Raw genomic sequence first — 21,303 nt, 5'->3', positions numbered from 1 at the left:
TGTTGTGAGACAGGCCTGTCTCTGGAAAGAAGCCGAGCACCGGTGTGGGGAGATGGACAGTTTGCCCAGTGTCCCCCAACTATACATATAAAACGATGGGTCTAAGTTAGCTGTGACCACTCAAGAAAGAGATCTTGGAGTCATTGTGAATAGTTCTCTGAAACCATCCACTCAATGTGCAGCGGCAGTCAAAAAAGCAAACAATGTTGGGAATCATTAAGAAAGGGATAGATGATAAAACAGAAAATATCATGTTGCCTCTATATAAATCCAAGTTACGCCTGCATCTTGAATACTGCGTGCAGATGTAGTCGCCCCATCTCAAAATAGCTATATTGGAATTGGAAAAGCTTCAGAAAAGGGCAACAAAAATGATTAGGGGTACGGAATGGCTGCCGTATGAGGAGAGAGTAATAAGACTGGGACTTTTCAGCTTGGAAAAGAGACGACTAAGGGGGGATATGATAGAGGTCTATAAAATCATGACTGGCGTGGAGAAAGTAAATAAGGAAGTGTTATTGACTCCTTCTCATAACACAAGAACTAGGGGTCATCAAATGAAAATAATAGGCAGCAGGTTTAAAACAAACAAAAGAGAGTATTTTTTTCAAACAACGCACAGCCAACCTGTGGAGCTCCTTGCCAGAGGATGTTGTGAAGGCCAAGACTATAACAGGGTTCCAAAAAGAACTAGGTAAGTTCATGGAGGACAGATCCATCAATGGCTATTAGCCAAGATGGGCAAGGATGGTGTCCCTAGCCTCTGTTTGCCAGAAGCTGGGAATGGGCGACAGGATGGATCAGTTGATTACCTGTTCTGCTCATTCCCTCTGAGGCACCTTGCACTGGCCACAGTCAGAAGACAGGATGTTGGGCTAGATGGGTCTTTGGTCTGACCCAGTATGGCCGATCTTATGTTCTTATGACTCATCGCCACCCTCTTCTCCACTCTGTTTCCCCTCAAGGGCATCGCAGGCACTGACGTGGCCAAAGAGGCTTCAGACATCATCCTGACAGACGACAACTTCACCAGCATCGTCAAGGCAGTGATGTGGGGCCGCAATGTATATGACAGCATCTCCAAGTTCCTGCAGTTCCAGCTGACCGTCAACGTGGTGGCTGTCATTGTCGCTTTCACAGGGGCCTGCATCACACAGGTAAGGAGGCATGGGGAGCAACCTAGTGGTTAGAACTGGATGGGACTTGAAGCCAGGAGTCCTTGGTTTGGCTGCTGACTCACCATGAGACCTAGGGCAAATCATTTAATCTCTGTCAAATGGGGGGATAATGGTATTTTGTGATGGGAGGGTTGTGGTTAAAATAATCATGGCAAAGTGTCCGGTGAGGAGCCACAGAACAGCAAAGGCAGTGGTGGTGGTTTTATGTATTGAGCGAAGAGACCACGTTCTCCATGGGGGATTCTTCTCCCTCTGCAGGACTCTCCACTGAAGGCCGTCCAGATGCTGTGGGTGAACTTGATCATGGACACCTTTGCGTCCTTAGCCCTTGCCACAGAGCCCCCCTCAGAGTCCCTGCTGCTGCGTCGGCCGTACGGCCGCAACAAGCCCCTGATCTCCCGCACCATGATGAAGAACATCCTGGGGCACGCGGTGTACCAGCTCACCATCATCTTCACGCTGCTCTTTGCAGGTGAGTCTGAGGCCATAGGGGAGGGAGAACCTCCACACCAGCCACCCCCTCTGCCTCTAAACCAGTGAGGTGTAAATCCAGGCAGGCTGCTATCTAATCAAGCTGGGCATGTGCCCACCTACAGTGACCCCAGTTCAGTGAATCACATTGTCTGCACCAGAATCTACTAGGTGCAGAGCTCACACTGTATCCAAGGAAGTGGCTCCTTTCAGCTCTCTACTAAGTAAAGGGTTAATGAAATGAACATTTTTTTTTTTTTTGCTGCTGGAGATGGATTGGCTCCCGGGATTCGTAATTGCCCATAGGACCTTAAAAGTCTAGGTCAGTAGTTCAGTTCTGGCCCTGCTCTGCAGCGACTGCAAGTGGCTGCTGGGTGGGACTCGGGCTAATTTCAAGAGAGTCAGCATCCACAACACAAACCGCAGCTACTGCCTGCTCTAAATGGCCTCCCTCCTTGGCCGCCTCAGCATGTAGGCCGAGAACCCAATGGGCGCTCAGCTCCCCAAGGTGGCAGCTTCATGTCGGGGATGGCAGAGGGCAGCATGAGGTGGGGGAAGGAAGCTGCTAATGATGATCCTCTTGGGACGAAGGGAGGACATGGCTATCTCTGGCTGCCTGTCCGGCATTAAATTCCCATCTGTTTAAAGACCTCCAGTGCCTCCGGTAGGGCCCAACGCGGGGACATATCCTCCCAGGTGTCTGAATGGGCTCTGCCCGGCCTATCCATGATGCACTGCACTTTGCTGATGCCCTCGGTCATGCTGAGACAGGCATCTGTTTCTCCACATTCCCTTAGTCAATCCCCCCATGTTTCCATAATCAAGCTCCTCCTGCAATTAGAAAGCCAAAGTGGGGGAAGGTCCTATCTTTTATTGGACCAACTTCTGTTGGGGAGAGACATGCTTTCAAGCTACACAGAGCTCTTCTTCAGGGCTGGGAAACTGACTCGGGCTATGTCTACAGTACATCACTCACAGCGCACTTCTGGTGAAGACTCTCTAAGCCAATGGGGGAGAGCTCTCCAGTCAGCTTAATGACTCCTGCCTCCATAAGAGGCGGTAGCTATGGGAGAAGTTCTCCTGCCGACTGCGCTGTCTGCACCCGTGCACATCACTCAGAGGTGTGTATTATTCACACCCCGAGCGACATAAATTATACCGAAGTAATCTGTAGTGTACACATAGCCTCAGCGTCCCTGCTAAATTTGAGGTGGAACAGATTGTTTAGCATAAGTAGTTAACACCATTCAAGGTGAAGTGGCCTGTTTATGACTGGAGGGATATAGGGTGGAGAAGGAGGGGGTGGGGGGAAGTAGCTGGGCAGAGGGGGGCTGTCAGTGGGTTACAGATTGTTGGAATATGCCATAAATTCAGTGTTTCTATTCTGTCCATGATTTTTAATGTCTAGCAGAGTAGTGAACTTAAACGCCCAGGATCTTCTTTTCAAGGTGTTGTGCAGGTTTCCTTTGAGGATGAGGACCGATACAGTGATCGCTTTGTGAAAAGTGGTCACCCACAGGTGATGTAGTGTTTTTGTCTTATCGTTGTCCTGTGTGAGTTCATTTGAGAGTGTAGTGATGGTCTGGTGTCACCTACATAGTTGCTATAGGAGCATTTAGTGCACTGGGTGAGGTGACAGGCATGTGTAGGAACCATGGGCTGATAAAAGGTATTACCTCCCCTTGCTTTGTCTCTCTCCAATCGTGGGACCAACACGGCTGCAACAACCCTGCTCGTCCTGCAGTGTCAGTTCAAATTCCAGGTTACGCATGAAGGGGCAGGGAAAAGACGCACAAACTTTCTCTTTCACCTCCTGTCTGGTAGGCGAGAAGTTCTTTGATATTGACAGTGGCCGGAACACGCCGCTGCACTCGCCGCCCTCTGAACACTACACCATTGTCTTCAACACCTTCGTCATGATGCAGCTGTTCAACGAGATCAACGCTCGCAAGATTCATGGCGAGAGGAATGTCTTTGATGCCATCTTCCGGAATCCCATCTTCTGCACGGTGGTGCTGGGAACCTTTGCCGCCCAGGTAACAGCAACGGGCACTGAGAGCAGCGTGGGTGCGTGTGGACGAGAGATAGGTAGTGCGTACTGAAGAGAGGAAGGATGGGGATCTCAGGAGAGTGGGGTTTGATTCTCTGCTCTGCCACAGACACCCTTTGTGACCTTGGGCAAGTTTCTTAGGGTATGTCTACACTACCGCGGTAGTTCGACGGCTGGCAATCGAACTTCCGGGTTCGATTTATCGCGTCTGGTCTGGACGCGATAATTCGAACCAGGAAGTGCTCGCCGTCGACTGCGGTACTCCACCTCAGCGAGAGGAGTACCGCGGAGTCGACGGGGGAGCCTGCCTGCCGCGTGTGGACCGCGTCTGAACCGCGGTAAATTCGAACTAAGGTATGTCGACTTCAGCTACGTTATTCACGTAGCTGAAGTTGCGTACCTTAGATCGAATTGGGGTGTTAGTGTAGACCAGGCCTTAGCCTCTGTGTGCCTCAGTTCCCCACCTGTAAATGGAGATAATAGTCCTTCCTTACCTTGCAGGGTGTTGCAAGGATAATTGCATTAATGCTTATGAGCTCCTCAGATACTACGGTGATAGAGCTAGAAATGACCTTGAAAACTGGGTTTTGCAGGACCAAGGAGTAGTTTGGATCCAGGGTCCATTTTATCCAGAGCCCTGCAGTCGAGGTGGAGCTAGATAAAAGGTTCTGGTTCTGGCCCGACTGGGAAACTTACCTCGCTGGAGGAGTCTGTCTGCTCCCTACCACTACAACCTCATAGGCAAAGCAAGGGCCAGTCCTTTGGTTTCCCTTTGCTCTTTACCCAGCTCCCAGGAGCCAGAACCCAGATGCTGACATGGATGAGCACACAGAGTTTCCATGCGGTTACTCTGGGGTTTGGCGTTTGACAGCTCCGAATTGTACATCCTGTACAAGCCGCTGCCTGGGATGTTAATTTGGTCCTTTTTTCAGTAAAAACGCTTGGCGTGTGCCTAGTTAAGCCTGCCACTCCCTTTTGAGATGGGGAGAATTTGAGTGGCTGGGTGTGTGGCGCAGAAGCCTCATCTCGCAGCATCTGGGGAGCTCTGCTGCAAAGAGCATTTATTGTTGAGAGGGTTTCCAGAGCTGTCCAGACAATGCCCTTTGCTCGGTGTCGCGACACTGGGATATGAGAGGATAAAGCACAAGGAGAGGGAAGTTGTTGTGGTTTCTTTGACCCTTTTTTGGGTCTGAATGAGATACCTGCTCCAATATACTGGCCCGACCCGGGTGCAAACTGGAACGGGATTAGGAGAACTAGTCAAAATCTTCTTATGGTGAAAATTTTTTCCTGGTGAGAAACAGCCTTTTATGTAAATGTCAGTTTTTGTTTTGAAATTTTCCGGTTTTTCAATGAAAACCAGTTGCTGAAAACTTTTTTTTTTTTTTTAAATGGAAGTGACGTGGCGTAGCAAAACTGAACGTTTTCAAGGGGCAAATACTTAATTTCCCTTCAGATGCCTTTGGTGGGAAATTCTTAGCATTTTCCAACCCCCCAAGTTGTAGCTTTGCTGTCCTGCACCCAGTGACACTGAAAGCATCCTGAACCGGCCGCTTGAGGAGGAAGAGACTCCCAAATGCCACGAGACCTCTCTGACTGCGTGTCCCCTCTAACAGCCCCGCGGCGTGTGCTCTTCTCTCCTGCGCTGCAGATCCTCATCGTGGAGTTTGGTGGGAAGCCGTTCAGCTGCTCCGGGCTCACCTTGAGCCACTGGCTCTGGTGCATCTTTATCGGTGTTGGAGAGCTACTTTGGGGCCAGGTGAGGGCTGGGCTGATGACCCCACCCCCACTGTATATTTCCAAACCCACCGCCCCCGATGGAAACATCTTATCACTCTGCATGTACACATGTATAATACTTAGTCCTGCCATGAGTGCAGGGGACTGGACTAGATGATCTCTCGAGGTCCCTTCCAGTCTTATGATTCTATGTATTCAGGAGTTAAAGCCCCCCCTTCCCCCCCTCCCCCCACAAGCACAGCTTGCTTCCTTTTGCTAAAAACAGAGGGAGAGCTCTCCGTCCTCTGGCTGGTGCTGTGAGACGAACATCTTCTCTCCCCCCCCCCCATATATATCCTGGGGGAGTTGGAGGGAGTGCTGCTCTAGGCTGGCAGATGAGGGCTCTCCCTCTTTGTAACTACTGCCTTGTGAGCAGCTCAGGGCCACAGGCGAGCCAGCCTGAGCAATACTGATGGGGAACTCTGGGGGGATGGGGAGCAAAGATGTCGCGTCCCCGGGATGAGGAAGCAGCTCCATTGGTACAGATGATGGCGAGGGATTAACCCATGGGTCCCCGTGTCTCTGTAGCTGATCTGCAGTGTTCCGACCAGCCAGCTGAAGTTCCTAAAGGAAGCCGGACACGGTACCACCAAGGAAGATATTCCAGAGGAGGACCTGCCGGAGGACATGGATGAGATTGACCATGCTGAAATGGAGCTGCGGCGGGGGCAGATTCTGTGGTTCAGGGGCCTCAACAGGATACAGACTCAGGTACCGTGTTGGGCACTGAGGTGCCACTTCCTGTTTTCCCAAGGGCCCTGGCCGAAGTGATCTAGAGCCCTCCTGTTACCTGTGCAGCTCCTCGTGGCCACGGTAACACTTCAGCCCCTCCAGGGTCTAGAATTCCCACTGCCAGTGGCTTTCTGAGTTAGCGCCGATCAGCGAGCCAGGCCTGTGGGCATGCACTGCTGCTTAGCTGCGTGTGCACAGCATGCCTGCTTCCCAGTGGGGCCGGGGCTACAATGAGAGTAGGGGTTGTAGCTACTGTGGGGAGGGATCTTCGTGCCTTCCAAAGCTGTGGGGGGAGGGGCTCAGAGCTGCATGGCCCTCGGTGCTAATGGGGCTTGGGCAGGTGACCATGTCACCGTAGATGGTGCAGCTGGATGGATATTATTCAGCCTTTTTCTAAGCATCGTCTGCAGGATTGCTGCTCCCCGAGTGGGAAGTAACTGCTGGGCAGCCTTAGCCAAGCCCTGATGAAAGATCCTGCTCTAGGAAGGCCCCGTCTACCTGCATTCGGGATGGAGTTGAATACGCTGCGGGAGATGGGGCATTTAGCACCCAGATTCTCTCCTTGTTTCTACGTTGCAGGTGTGTGAATCCCATTCGATAGGGATCAGAGCTCCACCCCTTTCCCTTCCCCACCTGTCCTCTTCCCATTGACTTCAGTGGCCTTTGGATTGAGCCGTTTCAAACCCCAGGCTCAAGATGAGGACAGCAGCCCCAGCTCAGCAGAGAGCCAGGCTGGCTTAGTTTGGTGGAGTAGCAGAGCTGCTTGTTGGGACTTGCCACTCTTGAATTCCCATCTCGGAAGTTGAGGGTCTTCCTTGCCAGCTGAATGCCCGCTGGCCTCGGTCAGCTGTTGCACAAGAATTATTGGCTGAGTTGGAGGCGTGTTGGCTTTCGCCTCTCTGGAGCCAACACGGTCTCTTGCGAAGGCGGCCAGAGCAGCGTGGTGGTGGCCCGGACCAGGGTGACTTTTCACACTCCCTCCCCATTGGTTTTATTTATCTTCTTCCCTGCTGCTCCCCCAGTCTCCTGATAAGTCCCCACTCGTGGGTCCTCTCTTCTTTATCTACTGTCCCTCGTGCTGTAGCTACAAGGGGAGGAGAATTGTATGAGGAAAAGAAGCCTGGTTTGGGTTTCTTTAATAGTTTTTCCATTGCAGTTTTAAAAACCTCACTGACTTTTTTTTTATTGTTTTTGCCGAAGAGCATATTTGTCCTTGGGACCCTCCTCTGCTTTTTCCCCCTGAAAGGAAGCGTCTCATCCTGAAGAATACATCATGCACATGAGCTGCTCACATTTCTCTACCAGCTGTTCCCTTCTCAATATTTCTCTTGTTAACAGTCCTCTCCCTGCCCCCAGAGCCCCCTCTACTCCATGCTGATGGAGGCTTTCTCTGTCCCTCTCACCTCCTGCCCCACACTGGGAAGGAACAAGGCTGGGGGTGAAGAGGCGGGCGGCAAAGGCCAAAGTGAGGAATGCCATGCCCAATGACTTGCAAGCTCCTGAAGCATGCTCCCAGCACTGCTAGCCCCTAGCAACGGGCTCTCCTCCTTGCTTTCCTGGCTCAAATGCCGTGCTAGGAAGCTCGTGAATTCAGCGTGGATGTGAGGAACAGAGAATCCCCGCTCTTCTGCAAATGGCACGTTCATTCCACCTCCTCGTCTCCTCTGGGTATTTCCCTTGTGTTGGCCTGTCTGTTCTTCCCCTACCCTCCGGCGTCCTGGCTGCAGATTGGGCAGTTGCCTAATAACATGAGACGTCCGGTTGGGAATAGCAGGGGCTTTTCAGCCCCTTGAGGGAGGCCCAGCATCTGTCGACCTGGAGCATCGCCATTGCCCTGGCTCCAGCTAAACAAGTCTTGGGGGGGGAGGGAAGGGGAGGAATTTGATAGTCTGAAAGTGTCTTCCTCAAAGGCCTCTGGGAAACTTACCTGGCTGGAGGAGTCTGTCTGCTCCCTACCATTACAGCCTCATAGGCACAACAAGGGCCAGTCCTTTGGTTTCCCTTTGCTCTTCACCCGGCTCCCAGGAGCCAGAACCCAGTGATGAGACACAAGGGGGAAGGGAGTTATTGAAGGGAGTGGGATAACGGCTGAGCTACCTTTGGTTATTGTCACACATTTATTTTTCCTTCCCATCTCTTCCGCCTTTGTCAAAACCCTGCTTTACCAGAGCAGGTTCTGAGGGGCTGCGGATGCTTCCCTCTGGCGTCTGAGTCTGGTGGAAATTTCAAAGTGAAATTCCTCCGGGGGGGGGGGGTGTCATTCGGGTGGGAGCTCTGGGCAGTATCTGCAAGGCAGAGTAAGTCCATGTGTGGCACATGGAAAATATGATAAACCCAAGAAAAAATGTCTCCTGAGACCCATATCTGCCAGGCTATATCCTCCTGGCTTTGTGCAGTGGTTTCTTCTTCCCTATCCAAAGCAAGCAAAGACCCCCACCCCATGTTCACCTTTTCTTTCCACCACAAAGGCTACTAGAGGTTTCTGAATGTGAAGATACCAATCTGACCACCTCCACTCCTCCTGCCTAGGGACCCTGCCAGAGTTACCATCCGATTGTTAAATGTACAAGGGATAAGGAAGGAGCCATGTTGTTTTGCATGTTTCAGAATCATGCAACACACTTGGAATGAGAATTTTAGGGTGGCTGCATTTCAAAGAAACGAGGGAAAGAGGGGGCTGGGGGCACTTCATGGAATTGAGGTGCTGAGATGAGGCCTCAGTATTCTTGTGCACGTTGGATTCGTGAAGCTTGGTCACTGTTTCAGTGCAGGTACCCGCTTAACAGTGGCCAACCAGCAAAAGGTCCCTAAGTCCATTGGACTGGGAGATGTGCCCACATGGGATTCGCATACAAGTCCTATTTTACCCATTGAACTTATGGTTCATACAGCCTTAGATGTGACACTTTTTTTTGCAGCACATAAGAAATGCATGTGATCCACACTAAAGCCACGTGTATGTGGTTTTAAAAAAATATTGGAGCGTGGCCCACATTGTGGTCACTGTGAGTTGTGTGTGAAAAACACGAGCCGGGGGGTACACATGACTGAAGCCAACATGTGATTTTTGTCGTCTTTGTTCCTATTCTTTTAAGCTTTGGTGCTGGCTTGTATCGGCCAGGCTGGTGGTTATTTTTGCAGTGGGATATGGGGAAAACCGATTCTGTTGGGGTCAGATGTTGCTGGTCATTGGGACACTGGCTGTGCTTGCTAATTTCTCAAGCTAGCCTGCAGCATGATAACGCCTTTGGGAATACAATGCCGTTACAAGAACGATCCAGACTTGCCGGAGTATGGTAGGTAGAAATTTCTGTAATGTGGTGATACAGATTCTAGGCGCTGTCTCCAAACCAGTAAGAAGAATGAGGTAGCGATACCAGTAGCCACCATGTGGTGCCCAACGAGTCCATACTGGAGCCAGTTTACTTATGAAGCTTTGCGTTCTTGCCTCATGAAAAATGCTGCTTGCTATTGCAACACTATGCAAAGCCCTGGGTTCTTTCCAGCATCATGTCTGTCCTGCAAATCCTAGCAAACCAGCCTGGAGATCAAAACCCTGGAGTTCTAGGCTTCCAGGAGAGTGTCCTAAATACATGTGCCTTAAAGGGAAATGGCAGGGATTCTTTCACGATTGCCCTCGTGGATCGCAGGAAAACATTCCTGCATCACAGTATGAGACTGGGAGGCTTTTTGGGACAGAAAACTGTTCTCACGGGATGGACTTCACCTAAGTAGGGAAGGAAATAGACTTCTGGGAGGGAGGCTGGCTCATCTCATCAAAAGAGCTTTAAACTAGGAATTTGGGGGAGACGGTTGGGAGATGTCCAGTTAATCTCCACACCAGATTATAACATTGAGAGGGAGGACGACGGGATAAGAACGGATATAGCCGGGGGGAAGAGATTGGACAAAAGGAGGAGGGGGGGGATGGATACTAGACTAATAGGTCTAACTGGCAGAACGGTGACCGTACCAAATTTAATAATGAATGCGAGAGGGGCTAAACAGCATAAATTAAGATGTTTATACACCAATGCAAGAAGCCTAGGTAACAAAATGGAGGAATTGGAGCTCCTGGTCCAAGAAATGAAACCGGATATCGTAGGAATAACCGAAATGTGGTGGAACGGTAGTCATGAGAGTGAAAATTCAGAGCTGTGTAAATCCCCAGGTGTACCTGGCTACTGCTCTGAGCTACCTTCCTTGGAATGTGTCTGCAGACTGACGCTGCGGCTGCTTCCTTATTTCATAGCTGATGGTTTTTTGTTTCTTTGTTCTTTATATTTAGGGCATTTGCATAAATCACTGTGTGGTTCAGGGCCTGATCCTGAGAGAGGTGCCGAGCATCTGTGAGCCCGTTTGGCTTTAGTGGGAGTTGTGGCCGCTCGACGTGTTTCTGGAGTCAGCCCCTTACTCAGTCCAATGAAAGACATGACTGATTGGAAATGCTTTTCTATCCCATTGCAGTTTTCTAGAATACAGGCTGCACTTTGTGTATCAGTTGCCAGCTCACACGTACACCCCCCACCCCCTCTCTCTCTTTCCACACCTCCTGCACGTTGCCTTTATGTACTAGATCCTTTCCCCTGACTGCCCCCACCCCTTTGGGTCTGTAAAGATTGCATCTGATGCAAACTCTATAGAGAGAGAGAGAGGGAGGGAAAGGCTGAAAGCTAACGTCTAATCTTTGCTCCATGTCTCTGCTTTTGGATCACCTGCCAAAACTGTATTTACGGGAATGTAATCTGAAATGGGTTTTTCCTTTCTTCTCCCTACCCACCTCCATCCTCTCTTCCTTATCGTCTGTTTGTGTCTGTCCCTGTCTGCCCAGCCTCCCCTCCTTCCCACCCCCCATTCCTCTTGGTCTCTGACTGTGGGGCGAAGCTATCTCACTCTCTGATTCTTTACAGATGGACGTAGTTTACACATTCCAGACCGGCGCCTCCTCTTTACAGGGAGCCCTCAGGAGACAGCCTTCCATCGTGAGCCAGCACCACGATGTAAAACATGTTTCTAGCCCAACCCATGTAGCTCTTTCCTCCGTCAATTCCACTCCCACCACTTCTGCTGCTGCTGCTGCTGCATCTCCTACTGCGGGCAGTGAGTGATAGTCTCTATTACAATGCATGACTTCCTAATAACCACAAGAGAGCACTTGCATCGACCTAACGCAACCTGTTCTCTCTCTTCCTCTTTAATCCTTGACTTGGCCCAATGGTTCCTTGTCTCGATGCGGGGGCAGGGTGGAGAGGCCATTTGTTTCTTTTAAAGCTGTTGCATCTTTAACCATGTTTAAAACCTTTCCGGTTCATTTCCTTCTCTCCTCCTTGTTGCTTCTTTTATCTTTTCTCCTCCTTGCAGGATTTTGATGGATGTTGGTTTGTTTTTTTCCTTCCCATGGGTGCAAAATTTGAGGTTCTTTAAAAGAACCGTGTGGGTCGAAGGACCCCAAATAAAATGGGGGAAGCCGTTCTTTCCACAAGTCAGGATTTCTGACATGGCTCCCCTCAAATCCTCTGAGCTGGTGGTTTTACTTAAGTCTTGGTTTGTTGGAGGCCAGTGGGACCACTGAGCTTTAGCACTAACTTGTAACTGAACAGCCTCCCGATTGGCCTTCGCAATAACTTGCACATTGCGTGAGCCACAAGTCACTCGAAGTGACATCAAGCCCTGTGCAGAGGACTACTGCTTAAGTCCCCCACAAAGCCCTGTTATGAGGTCTTAGGGCCCTAATTAGGTCAGCTCTTAAGCACGTGCTTAAATCCCAGTCAGTTGGCCTTGAGGACATTTTGAGAGTTAAGCACCTTTTAATGCTATGGGGCCAATCACACGTGCCCAGAATATCAGACATTCCAGGACTTCTGGGCACAGTGTGGGCCTACCACCACCTGCATGGCACCCAACCCCCTCCACATGACTTTGCATGCAAGGTCATGCCACACGGGAGGCTGCCATTTTGAAGAGCGTGCCACCCCACCCCCACCAGCGTGACCTTGCACATACAGTCTGTGTGAGGACATGCCGGGGGTGGGGGGACAGCATGCACTTAATTATGGCATCCCCCGTCCGATACCAGACAAAACCACATCCAGTCCTGTCTCGGACAGGGGACAAACCACCTCAGAAAAGGACTGCCTGGTTCATAGGCAGACAAATGACCTCCCTATTTAATGCTGTCCTGAGTAGGAAGCACATGTGTAAGTGCTTTCCTGAATTGGGGCCTTACATGGGACGGTGGTGGCATGTAGGCCTGTTTCTGGGCCTTTGAATTTCACCCTGTATGTGCAAATTAGGTAGATCACTTAGACAACTGATTAAAAACTTTTTTTTACAGAATCCCATTTTCCACTTGCATGTGGAAACACCTGGCATTGAGCGCGCCAAGGTTGCGAGTACACAGTTGTTAATGCCTCGCTCTTCTATGGCACTTTCCATCCATAGACCTCCAGGCGCTTTGCAAATTTAGATGCCAAGTTTGAAAATGTAGCTTCTTTTTTTTATTATTTTTAAATCAGTTATAAAATGGAATGGGAGAAATCCTGGCCCTGTTGAAGTCACTGGGAGTTTTGCAATTCAGTGAGGTCAGACTTTCACCCAAGGAATTTATAGGGGTTTGCCTTTTGTTTACTTCTGCCTCCATGCACCAGCATAATAGGTTTCTCAGAAGGAAGTGTTCTTAGTTTGGAGCACCAGCAGAGGGGGAGAAACATAGTGGATGTTGGTGTGTCCCACCAAAACACCATTTATGTTCATTGATTAATGTTCTACTTGATTGCGGGAGGGAATCGATAACTTGCAAGGATAGCATGAGCCCTACCAGATAACAACTTTCCCAAAAGCTAAAACGGGTTGCTAAGGGTTCCCTCCATTTTATCTAGACTTGGCTCTACTTCCTTTCTGCTGTTCTCTCTTTCTAAAAACTGTATCCCTGAATACAGATTAACTGAGCCCCTCTGACTTCCCCTTATTATTTCCTGGTGGAAAGTCCTACTGTGCCAGATCTCAGCAGTCCTGAATGCTGTGTTACTGTTGGGTGGTGATGTAACAAAGGGGAGACCTCACAAGTGAACCACAGCTGGTGGCTTGTAGATTTAGGCTTTGTCTCCACTGGGAATTTTTGCCCTGATTGCCGCTATCGGTGTCCCAGCTCCACCGAGCCCCTAGTCTGAAAAGGGTAAAGCACTGCGAGCCACACCTTTGCACTGGTGCAGTTTACCTCAGTTTCAAGGAGCAGTGAGCTCGGCCAGTACAAGTGGTAGCTTGACCTAGTGGTTTGCCCGGGTTCACCTAGGCCAGGGGCTGGAATTGGGGCAAACTCCCAGTGTAGATGATGCTTGAGATGCTGTGGAAAACTTGGAATCAAGAGGAAAGGCAGGTCCTTGTTCTGGGCAAGGAAGATGGGTGTTCACGCTACATTTTCAGAGAAATTGAAACATGTCATTGACATCACCCTTTGGGTGTCTGCATAGACTCTAGCCACTCCTGTGGATTGCAGAAATTTCTGCATGGGAAGTTCTTAAACAGTTCAACTCCCCATGAAGTGGCCATAATTCATGCAGTGCTCTGAAAGCTCGCTAACAATGGACAAATTTCCTACGGCTTGGAATTGGGGAGTGGGGGGATCATCTGGATAAGTTCAGATGCTTGATCCAAAGCTGAGGCAAAGGTGGGCTGGGTAGTCGTGCACCGAAAGGCTTTCTTGCAAGGAGCATCAGAAATCCTGCTTCCAGCTGGGCTGGAAATAAGACCAACATTTCTTGCAGTTTTTCTGAACTTGCATCTGAACCTAGAAGTGCTGAGTAGAAGCTTGAAAACAAAACACAATGAGAAAAAGCCAGTGAAATGTTTCACCCCTCAGAGATGTGGTTCCAGTTTGGAGCAAGGGTTTGGATGGACTTTTATTTTATCCAGACTGGTGAACCCATCCCTAAACTGTTCCTCCTTTGCTTGTCTTCCTACCCGGAGATCCTTTAACAACGAGGTGGAATTTGCACTGGTTTTATGTTAGTTCTGCCGACAGCTTCTTACAATCAGCTGCAGAAATAGCGGGACCTGCCTGGGGGAAGGCAACAAAATATTTCCTTTATGAACTGAGTGGGGAATTAAAATGTTAGAGAAACCAAAACCATTCATGGACATCTGGACCAACCAGTTATGCTCCTGGATGGGTCACTGCCTGCAGAGTCAGAGCCCAGGAACTTTGGATCTAAAAGCATGAGCCTCTTCTGTCTGAGCTAAAGGAGCAGCTGTGCTCACTCAAGGGAAGAAGCGGACCGATTAAACTTCTGTATGTGATCTAGCCATGGGAGGGAGACTAAGTGCCATGCTGTTAGTGGAGTTTACTCACTTGTGTTAAAAGCTGAAAAGCAAGTGATAGCGCCAGCTTTATTGGTGCACATGGATTTTTCAAAGCAGTCTAGGGGGTTTAGCCACACCTGATTAATGGAATGTGTCTAAATCCCTTGTGCTGCTTTGAAAATCTCTAAGCATTCATCGTTTTATGCAGATGTATCATTCTTGGTTCGTTTGCTTGGTTTTTGTTTCTTGCGCATTGTAGCGGTGCAGTGCATATATCTCGGAAGTCTGTCGATTGCTGATCTCTGGGGTTATCCCAGTGTGCACCTAACAGGGTTGGAGTTTTGGTTGTTGGTTTCACTTTTTTTTTTTTTTTTTTGCGGGGGGTGTGTGACTTCAGGCTTCAGAGAAGTGGGTTTTTCTGGCACTAATGCCAGCATGGCTAACTCCCTCAAGCAAGGGCACCTGGAAGTTAGGAGGAGGAGTAACGTTAAATATTCTGATGGCTTCATGCCATGGCTGATGGAGGTGTAATATACAGGCATGATGCTGTACTGGTTAGGAGATGGACTAATGTCCTGGCATGCAATAAGGCCAAGAACTTTTCCAGTAGAATCCACAAATATCACCCCCTTTTTCTGGATGTATAATGGGCCTCCATTGTCTTTTGGCCTACGTCTTTCCCAGCTCTACCTTACTCTTCCTCCGTAGCTTTGTGGTACCCTGCAGTGTGACGGGAGTTAAGAGAGGAAATGGGAGTACCAGAGTGCTCTGCTTGGAAGGAACCCCAAAGCATCTGGATTTCTCTAGCTGCTTCACCCAATCCATCGATCACAGACGTGCTCGAGTGAGAGAAGGCCTTGAATTCCAGCTGCCCCAATGTTGTCTACCCAGATATAACCTTCCCTTTTCACAGGTCAGGCCGTATGGCTCCCCACTGTGAAGGTGGACACTCAAGTCTTCCCCCGGATCTGTGTTTTTTGCTTGTCTTCCGGCCACTGCAAGCCAGTGTGTTGTGTGCTTATGTGTCCATGTGTGACATGAGGATGGGCTTGTTTCACTTTTATAGATGAAATGCTTTTGGCTTTCAAAGCCCTCATCATGCTGGTGTCAATGAGGATGTTCCATCAAAATGCTCATGGGTCATTATCCTGCTGCTTGGGGGCACCATCATCTCTTCAGGGTGGGTGGAGATGCCAGCCCAAAAGTGTGTCCCTGTTAAAGTGGGGGACATGGGCATCCTATAGGTTGACTTGTGAGGCTGTAAAGTTGGTGGGGGTCTCATCTCAAGCTTCCCTTTGTATAATGCCTTGTTTTCAATGCTTTGTGAATGCTGACATGCTGTCATTGTGCTGACACCAAAGATCTTTGGGGAGTTCTTCTATCTTGGGTATCTGGAAGGTGGTGATGGGAGGGGTTCTGGCTGGTTTCTCCAGTTGAGTCTGCTGGTGATATAGTAACCAACATCTAACCCAGTGAATCTCATGAGTGGTGGGTAGTGGTGTCCTGGTTTACCAGGATCGATAGCCTTTTCGCCAAGGTACAGTGAAGAAACAGTTTGTTTGAGCACTTGCGAGTGGAGGAATTGACTTTCTCCTTCCACTCCTCCTTCCTCCTTTGCTTTCTGTCCATTTAGCTGGGACGTAGGGCGAGTGTTGAGAGAAGCTGGTGTAGCATAGTGGTGCAGGCAGAAGCAAGGAGCTGTCATGGGCATGTGCATCTTCACAGATGTCAGCGCTTTAACGAAGTGCTCCACACAACCCCTCCTGGGCTGGTCTAGGAACCAGAGGACTAAGAGCACTGCACTGATAACCTAACTCCACAGGCAGCATCTGAAAGCGGGTGGGCGAAGGTGACTCAGGGCTGGGTGAAGGCACGGCTCTCGGCTGCTGGTGGGGGATGCTCAAAGGAGATATAAAGCAGTGACTTGAGAGTACACTGGAGTGGTAACAATTCCCTCCACTGCAGGAATCCCTGGGTGACCTTTTCATGGAGGAATTTATGCAGGAGGTGAGATTAGAGGATGGTCCTTTTTGCCCTCAAAACACAGAATCAGCTCAGTTTCCATCCGACGCAAACGGTTGATTAGAACTCCCCCTCCACTCGCTGGGGGAAGGAGCAAACCCAGTAGGTTGCAGCAGGTCACAACTGTAATGGGATGATGATGAACATCTTTGGAATGTAACTTTCAATGAGGGCTGACAGGCTGATGTCTAAGCTAAACCAGTGGCTGCAATTCCATGACCCCTGGCACACACTAGCGCCCGTTAGCTGGGGAAGGTTGGGAGCTGTGGACAGGAGTAATTCATGCAATGTGAGGCATGCCACTCTGACAGCATGGGGACTCAGGAATGTGGCCACTGGTTAATTAGAAATACTTTGGGGTGGGGGTGGGGGGGGGGAGAACAGGTGGGTAGCATTTTATTTTGCAATTTGAATCCAGATAACACTTTTTTCTCTGACCTCTCAAGGTTGAGAGAGTTTGTAGTAGTGGTTCTGGTTTTGTCAGCTCCACATAGAAGCCATTTAAACGTACGAGGATGCATTAATTGAATTGACGTTTAGAATGCGTACACCTGAGTGTTTCTTGCGTACAAGTCACTCACGGGAACGGATGTGATCTTCCGCACCCAATGTCTGTGCATTGGCTGCAGTGGAATGACCTACATCGCACGCACACGCGTGGATTTGGGGTGAGTGTGACCATGGAGAAGTCACCATCACCAAAAATGCAGTGTTACCAGGTCGCTGCCTGCTTCACCTTTGTGTGTTGAAAATGTGAATTGCACCTTAAACCTGTGACCGCATAAACTGTGACTTGACTGCAGGGTGGGGTGAGAGAGCTGTAGGCTTTCAGGCTTGGATTTTCAAAGGAACCTGAGGAACTTGTGAATGGGATGCCTTAGGCTCCTTTATAAATCCTGCCCAACTTGAGATGCAGAGGGCCTTAGAAGTGCTCAGAAGTGCTTTTCAGAAGTGCTGAGCCCCCATGACTGTTGTAGGAGCGAACGGGAGCTGTGGGCACCTCATGTCTCTGGAAAGCCAGGTCCAACACATGTCAAGCGGGGCACCTGAAAGCAGCGGCTGCTTTTGGAAACGCTAGCCTTAAACGTGTTGGCGCAGGCAAGGATCGAAAGCTCCTGACCAGAGTCTAGGCTACAGCGTGGAAACTCGCACAGCTTTGGTTTCCTTCTTGCATGCTCGGCTGGGTACGTTTGTTGTTAGTGCCATCTGCTTGGATCTGCTGCTCCACGCGGAGTTGATGAAGCCATGACACCTTTAAACTGATTCCTTTTTATAGGTTTACAAAAAATAAATAAATAACTAAAAATGCATCACTTCCCATTTGCCTAGAAGCCAAATCACTGTGTGTCTAACCCACCTCTCTTTTGAGTTGTACTTCCACTTTTATTTTGTCTTTTTGTTAAATGCACAGAAGCGTGTGTGCGCACGCACCAGAACTAATGCATTTTGATTTCCATTCATTTCAAAGTGATCTGTTTGGAAATGTTTGACTTTTCTTACAGCTTCTGAAGTCGCCCCATAGTCGGTTGCCCCATCACACACCTACTCCTGAATTTGATCCATGTGGCCATCGTAGTTTCCCATAGTTTCTCTTATTTTTATTGAGTTTTGTTCCGTATTGTTGTAGTGGTGGTGTTGTCTTTTTTTATTTTTCACCTGAAGTCCCTGAGATCTCCCTATGGCCGCCTCTCACCTCTTCTCTGTTTATCCCCCACCCTCCACCCCAACCTCCTGACAGATCAAAGTGGTGAATGCGTTCCGTAGCTCTTTATATGAGGGCCTCAAGAAACCCGAATCCAGAAGCTCCATTCATAACTTCTCAACTCACCCTGAGTTCATCATGGAGGAAGACGAGCCTCAATCCCCATTCCTCGACGACGCAGAAGAAGACTCCAAGACTGACGGACTCAAAAACCAAGGTGGGAGTAGCCCAGGTGAATCCTCCTCCCTCAACCAAAATAACAATGCGGTGGACAGCGATCTAGCCGAGAACACCGTCCCGGAGTTTGAAAGCCCCTTAGACAGCCTGGAATCATCGGTTTGACCTTTGAACTTTGATACCCCCTTCACTTCCTTCACCCTGAGTCCCGTGTGATATCAGCACCAATAACTGATATTGCAGAGCGGTCACTTTTGTGTTAACTGCTCATATGTATACTATTTTGTTTTCCTTTTATGATTTAGTGGCAGGAACCAGAGTACCATGGGTTGGGGAGGGGGGAGGGAGCAGTTTGCAGTGGGTACTTGCCCAGGGGGGAAACAGCCAAGTTGATATTTCTTCTCTTTGAGTCAGGTTCCGTGTGTCCATAGGGGTATTTCATTTTGAAAAATGCATGTTCAAAGAAAAGGTTCAGATTGTCTTAAATAGTCTTACATGCATGCTCGCCATCTGAGGGTGCATTTGTGGGGTGACTTGGGGGTCTTTTAGCTTGTGGAATTTGACCCCTGATAATGTCACACTGTGGGGCGGGGGGAGAAGCAGCATGAAGGTACAGATTTAAAAATTGAACAGGGGGGAAAAATCTTGAATTGTGTTAAAGAGGAGGAAAGGGAAAAACCAAACAGCTATTCCCTGCGGGAGACTCTGATGGTTAGAGTATGTAAACCAGTCTTCCACCTTGAAAAGATGGTACCTAACCTTTACTACTTTTCTGTCTTCGTATGTGTGTGTCTCTCTGTTTCCAACATGCTAACTGTGATTAAAAACAAGGGAGGGTGATTTAAGAGTCTTAAATATGTTGGCTAAGAGATGATTTGAAAAAGACCCTGCTTTGTTACAAAGCCCCACGGGAGATGCTGCCACCATTGCTGGGAATGTTCTCCAAGAACTGCCATGACTGGAAATAAGAAGTCTTACTTTCTGCAGATCTTTTTAAATGCATCTTTTTGCTCTTGAACTGTGTGATATCGGTCGGCAGGATTTTCGATGGTCGGCAAGAGTCATGCGTAATTTAATAGCAAATCATTTCTGAACCACTTTGGTGAGCAGAGGTGTTTTTGCGTGGTTTTTTTTTTTTTTTTAATACTGTCATTAAATATTCCTTTGGCCCTGGAGTGAGGCTAGCTGCGGCTAAGGTTCATCCCAAAGAACATACCACGTGCTGTACATCTTTTTCAAAGCGGTGGCGGGGTCTGGATGGGAATTGAGTGCCAGCTGCTCATGGAACCGCTGGGGCAACTTAAGGCTACCCATCCTTGCTGGGTTTTGCACGTCCCTTAGGAAAGAGAAGAGACTGTAGTAGGGGAAGCCATATTTGCAGTGGCCATATCTGCACAATCCCATTCAGTGTACATACCCGCCTCATGATGGAATTGTCCTGTCTGTGTCTTTCTAGGGTTGGATGAAGCCGTTTGCAAATAGGGGCATCCTCCTATAACATGGCTGTCTTATTCCTGGGAAGGGCACCTCCTTCATCAGAACTTCAGAGGAGGCTTAATAGCTAGGCTTTGCCCCACTCTCCCTTGTCACAAACGTCCCCTCTCCACCTTAAACCCTAATTTGCCTCCCCTCTTGCCTGGATCTTGTTGCATCTCAGTACTACAAGCAGATGCAAGAAATGATGATCCGTGAAGCTAAGGTCAAAGCCAATGTAACTTACTCTGGAGAAATACGTTCCAGGGTGTCCTGTGCTAATTGTTAATGTGTCTCTTGGGGTTTTTTAGGTTTGTCCCCTGATATTTAAGCTGTGGCAGGGTGAGAGGCCTGGGCTTCAGCATTTGATCATCTGGGAAGCCACTCAATGAAATAGTTCTGAGCAAACTCACTTGTGACGCCAAGAAAGGGTCAAATCATGAGTGATGGGAGATGTCTGCAACTCCTGTTAACTTCATTGGGTACTTTTTGTGCCTCTCAGAGTTTGGCCCTAGATTGGTGTCATTGAGAAATGCTGTAGAAGGTTACCTATTTTACCCCCTTATCCAACACTTATTCAATTAAAAGCTGTACCTGGAAGCAGAGAGAGAACCCACTTGCAACTGGCTGTATTAAAGGGTTTGTGACAAAAAGGGACAGGGGGCCTTGCCCGACCTCCTTCCTAACAAGCAGAAATATCTTAATGAGCGAGTGAAGGTTGTGTGGGGTTTTTTTTTAGTTTTTTTGTTTTTAAGAACGCACAGCAAAAACTCCCGTGCCTTTTCCAAGCACTGCCCAAAGCACCGTCTGCCACTTGGGAGCCCGGTACTTTGCCAAGAAATAAGTGTTCCTTAAACAACCCAACACTGACTCATGCCGTGGCGCTGTCACGCTTCATTCCACATCTGTTCAGGGTAGACCGATGAAAGGTCCTTCTCACAGGGTCTTCTGCTCCATGGCTAGTAAAGAGGAGGGGATGCTAGGCTCCACAAACTACCAATACCAAGAAGAAATAACCACCACTGTGCATCTTACTTGCAAATCAAAGCCCACCCCTTTCATCCAGAAAAAAACACCTGCTTCCTTCATTCCTTTCATTCTTCATCTGAGCTATAATTGGGAGGGATTAAGGGGGAAATGTAGCTGTTTCTTGGTCTCTTACATGACCTATCTGATAGGAAAGAGAAAAGGATTTTCGTTTTTCTGTTTTAAAGCTTACATTGCTTAAAAGATCATTTTTCTATGTTAAATACTTGCAAAAAAAAACCCCACAACAGATGAAAATACGGTGTTCTTAGGAGTTTACGTAAATATTTATTAAATACTTTTGGGGGACACTGATTTTGTTTCTTTGATATTTTTTTATTACCTCGGACCTGTTTAAAAAAAACAAAACTTTTGGGGGGGGCGGGGGGAACTTT

At 48.8% G+C, this 21,303-nt stretch overlaps 1 protein-coding gene across 1 annotated transcript in view; it reads left to right on the top strand.

Annotated features, from left to right (window-relative positions):
* The window catches only part of LOC113405122 (plasma membrane calcium-transporting ATPase 4-like), a 98,006-nt gene extending 79,348 nt beyond the window's left edge, over window positions 1–18,658 (top strand). The window contains exons 16-22 of the mRNA XM_026655261.2: window positions 966–1,157; window positions 1,437–1,650; window positions 3,474–3,685; window positions 5,351–5,458; window positions 6,007–6,189; window positions 11,121–11,210; window positions 18,269–18,658. Of these exons, the coding sequence (XP_026511046.1) occupies window positions 966–1,157; window positions 1,437–1,650; window positions 3,474–3,685; window positions 5,351–5,458; window positions 6,007–6,189; window positions 11,121–11,210; window positions 18,269–18,574 (1,305 nt within the window). The 3' untranslated portion in view covers window positions 18,575–18,658. The remainder of the gene's footprint in view (window positions 1–965; window positions 1,158–1,436; window positions 1,651–3,473; window positions 3,686–5,350; window positions 5,459–6,006; window positions 6,190–11,120; window positions 11,211–18,268) is intronic.
* The last annotated feature ends 2,645 nt before the right edge of the window (window positions 18,659–21,303 follow it).

The sequence above is a fragment of the Terrapene carolina genome, unplaced genomic scaffold, assembly GCF_002925995.2.
Source record: "Terrapene carolina triunguis isolate 2854851 unplaced genomic scaffold, T_m_triunguis-2.0 Scaffold199, whole genome shotgun sequence".
Lineage (NCBI taxonomy): Eukaryota > Metazoa > Chordata > Testudines > Emydidae > Terrapene > Terrapene triunguis.
The sequence above is the reverse complement of the archived record's forward strand: the minus strand, read 5'-3'. Positions and strand labels throughout refer to the sequence as shown.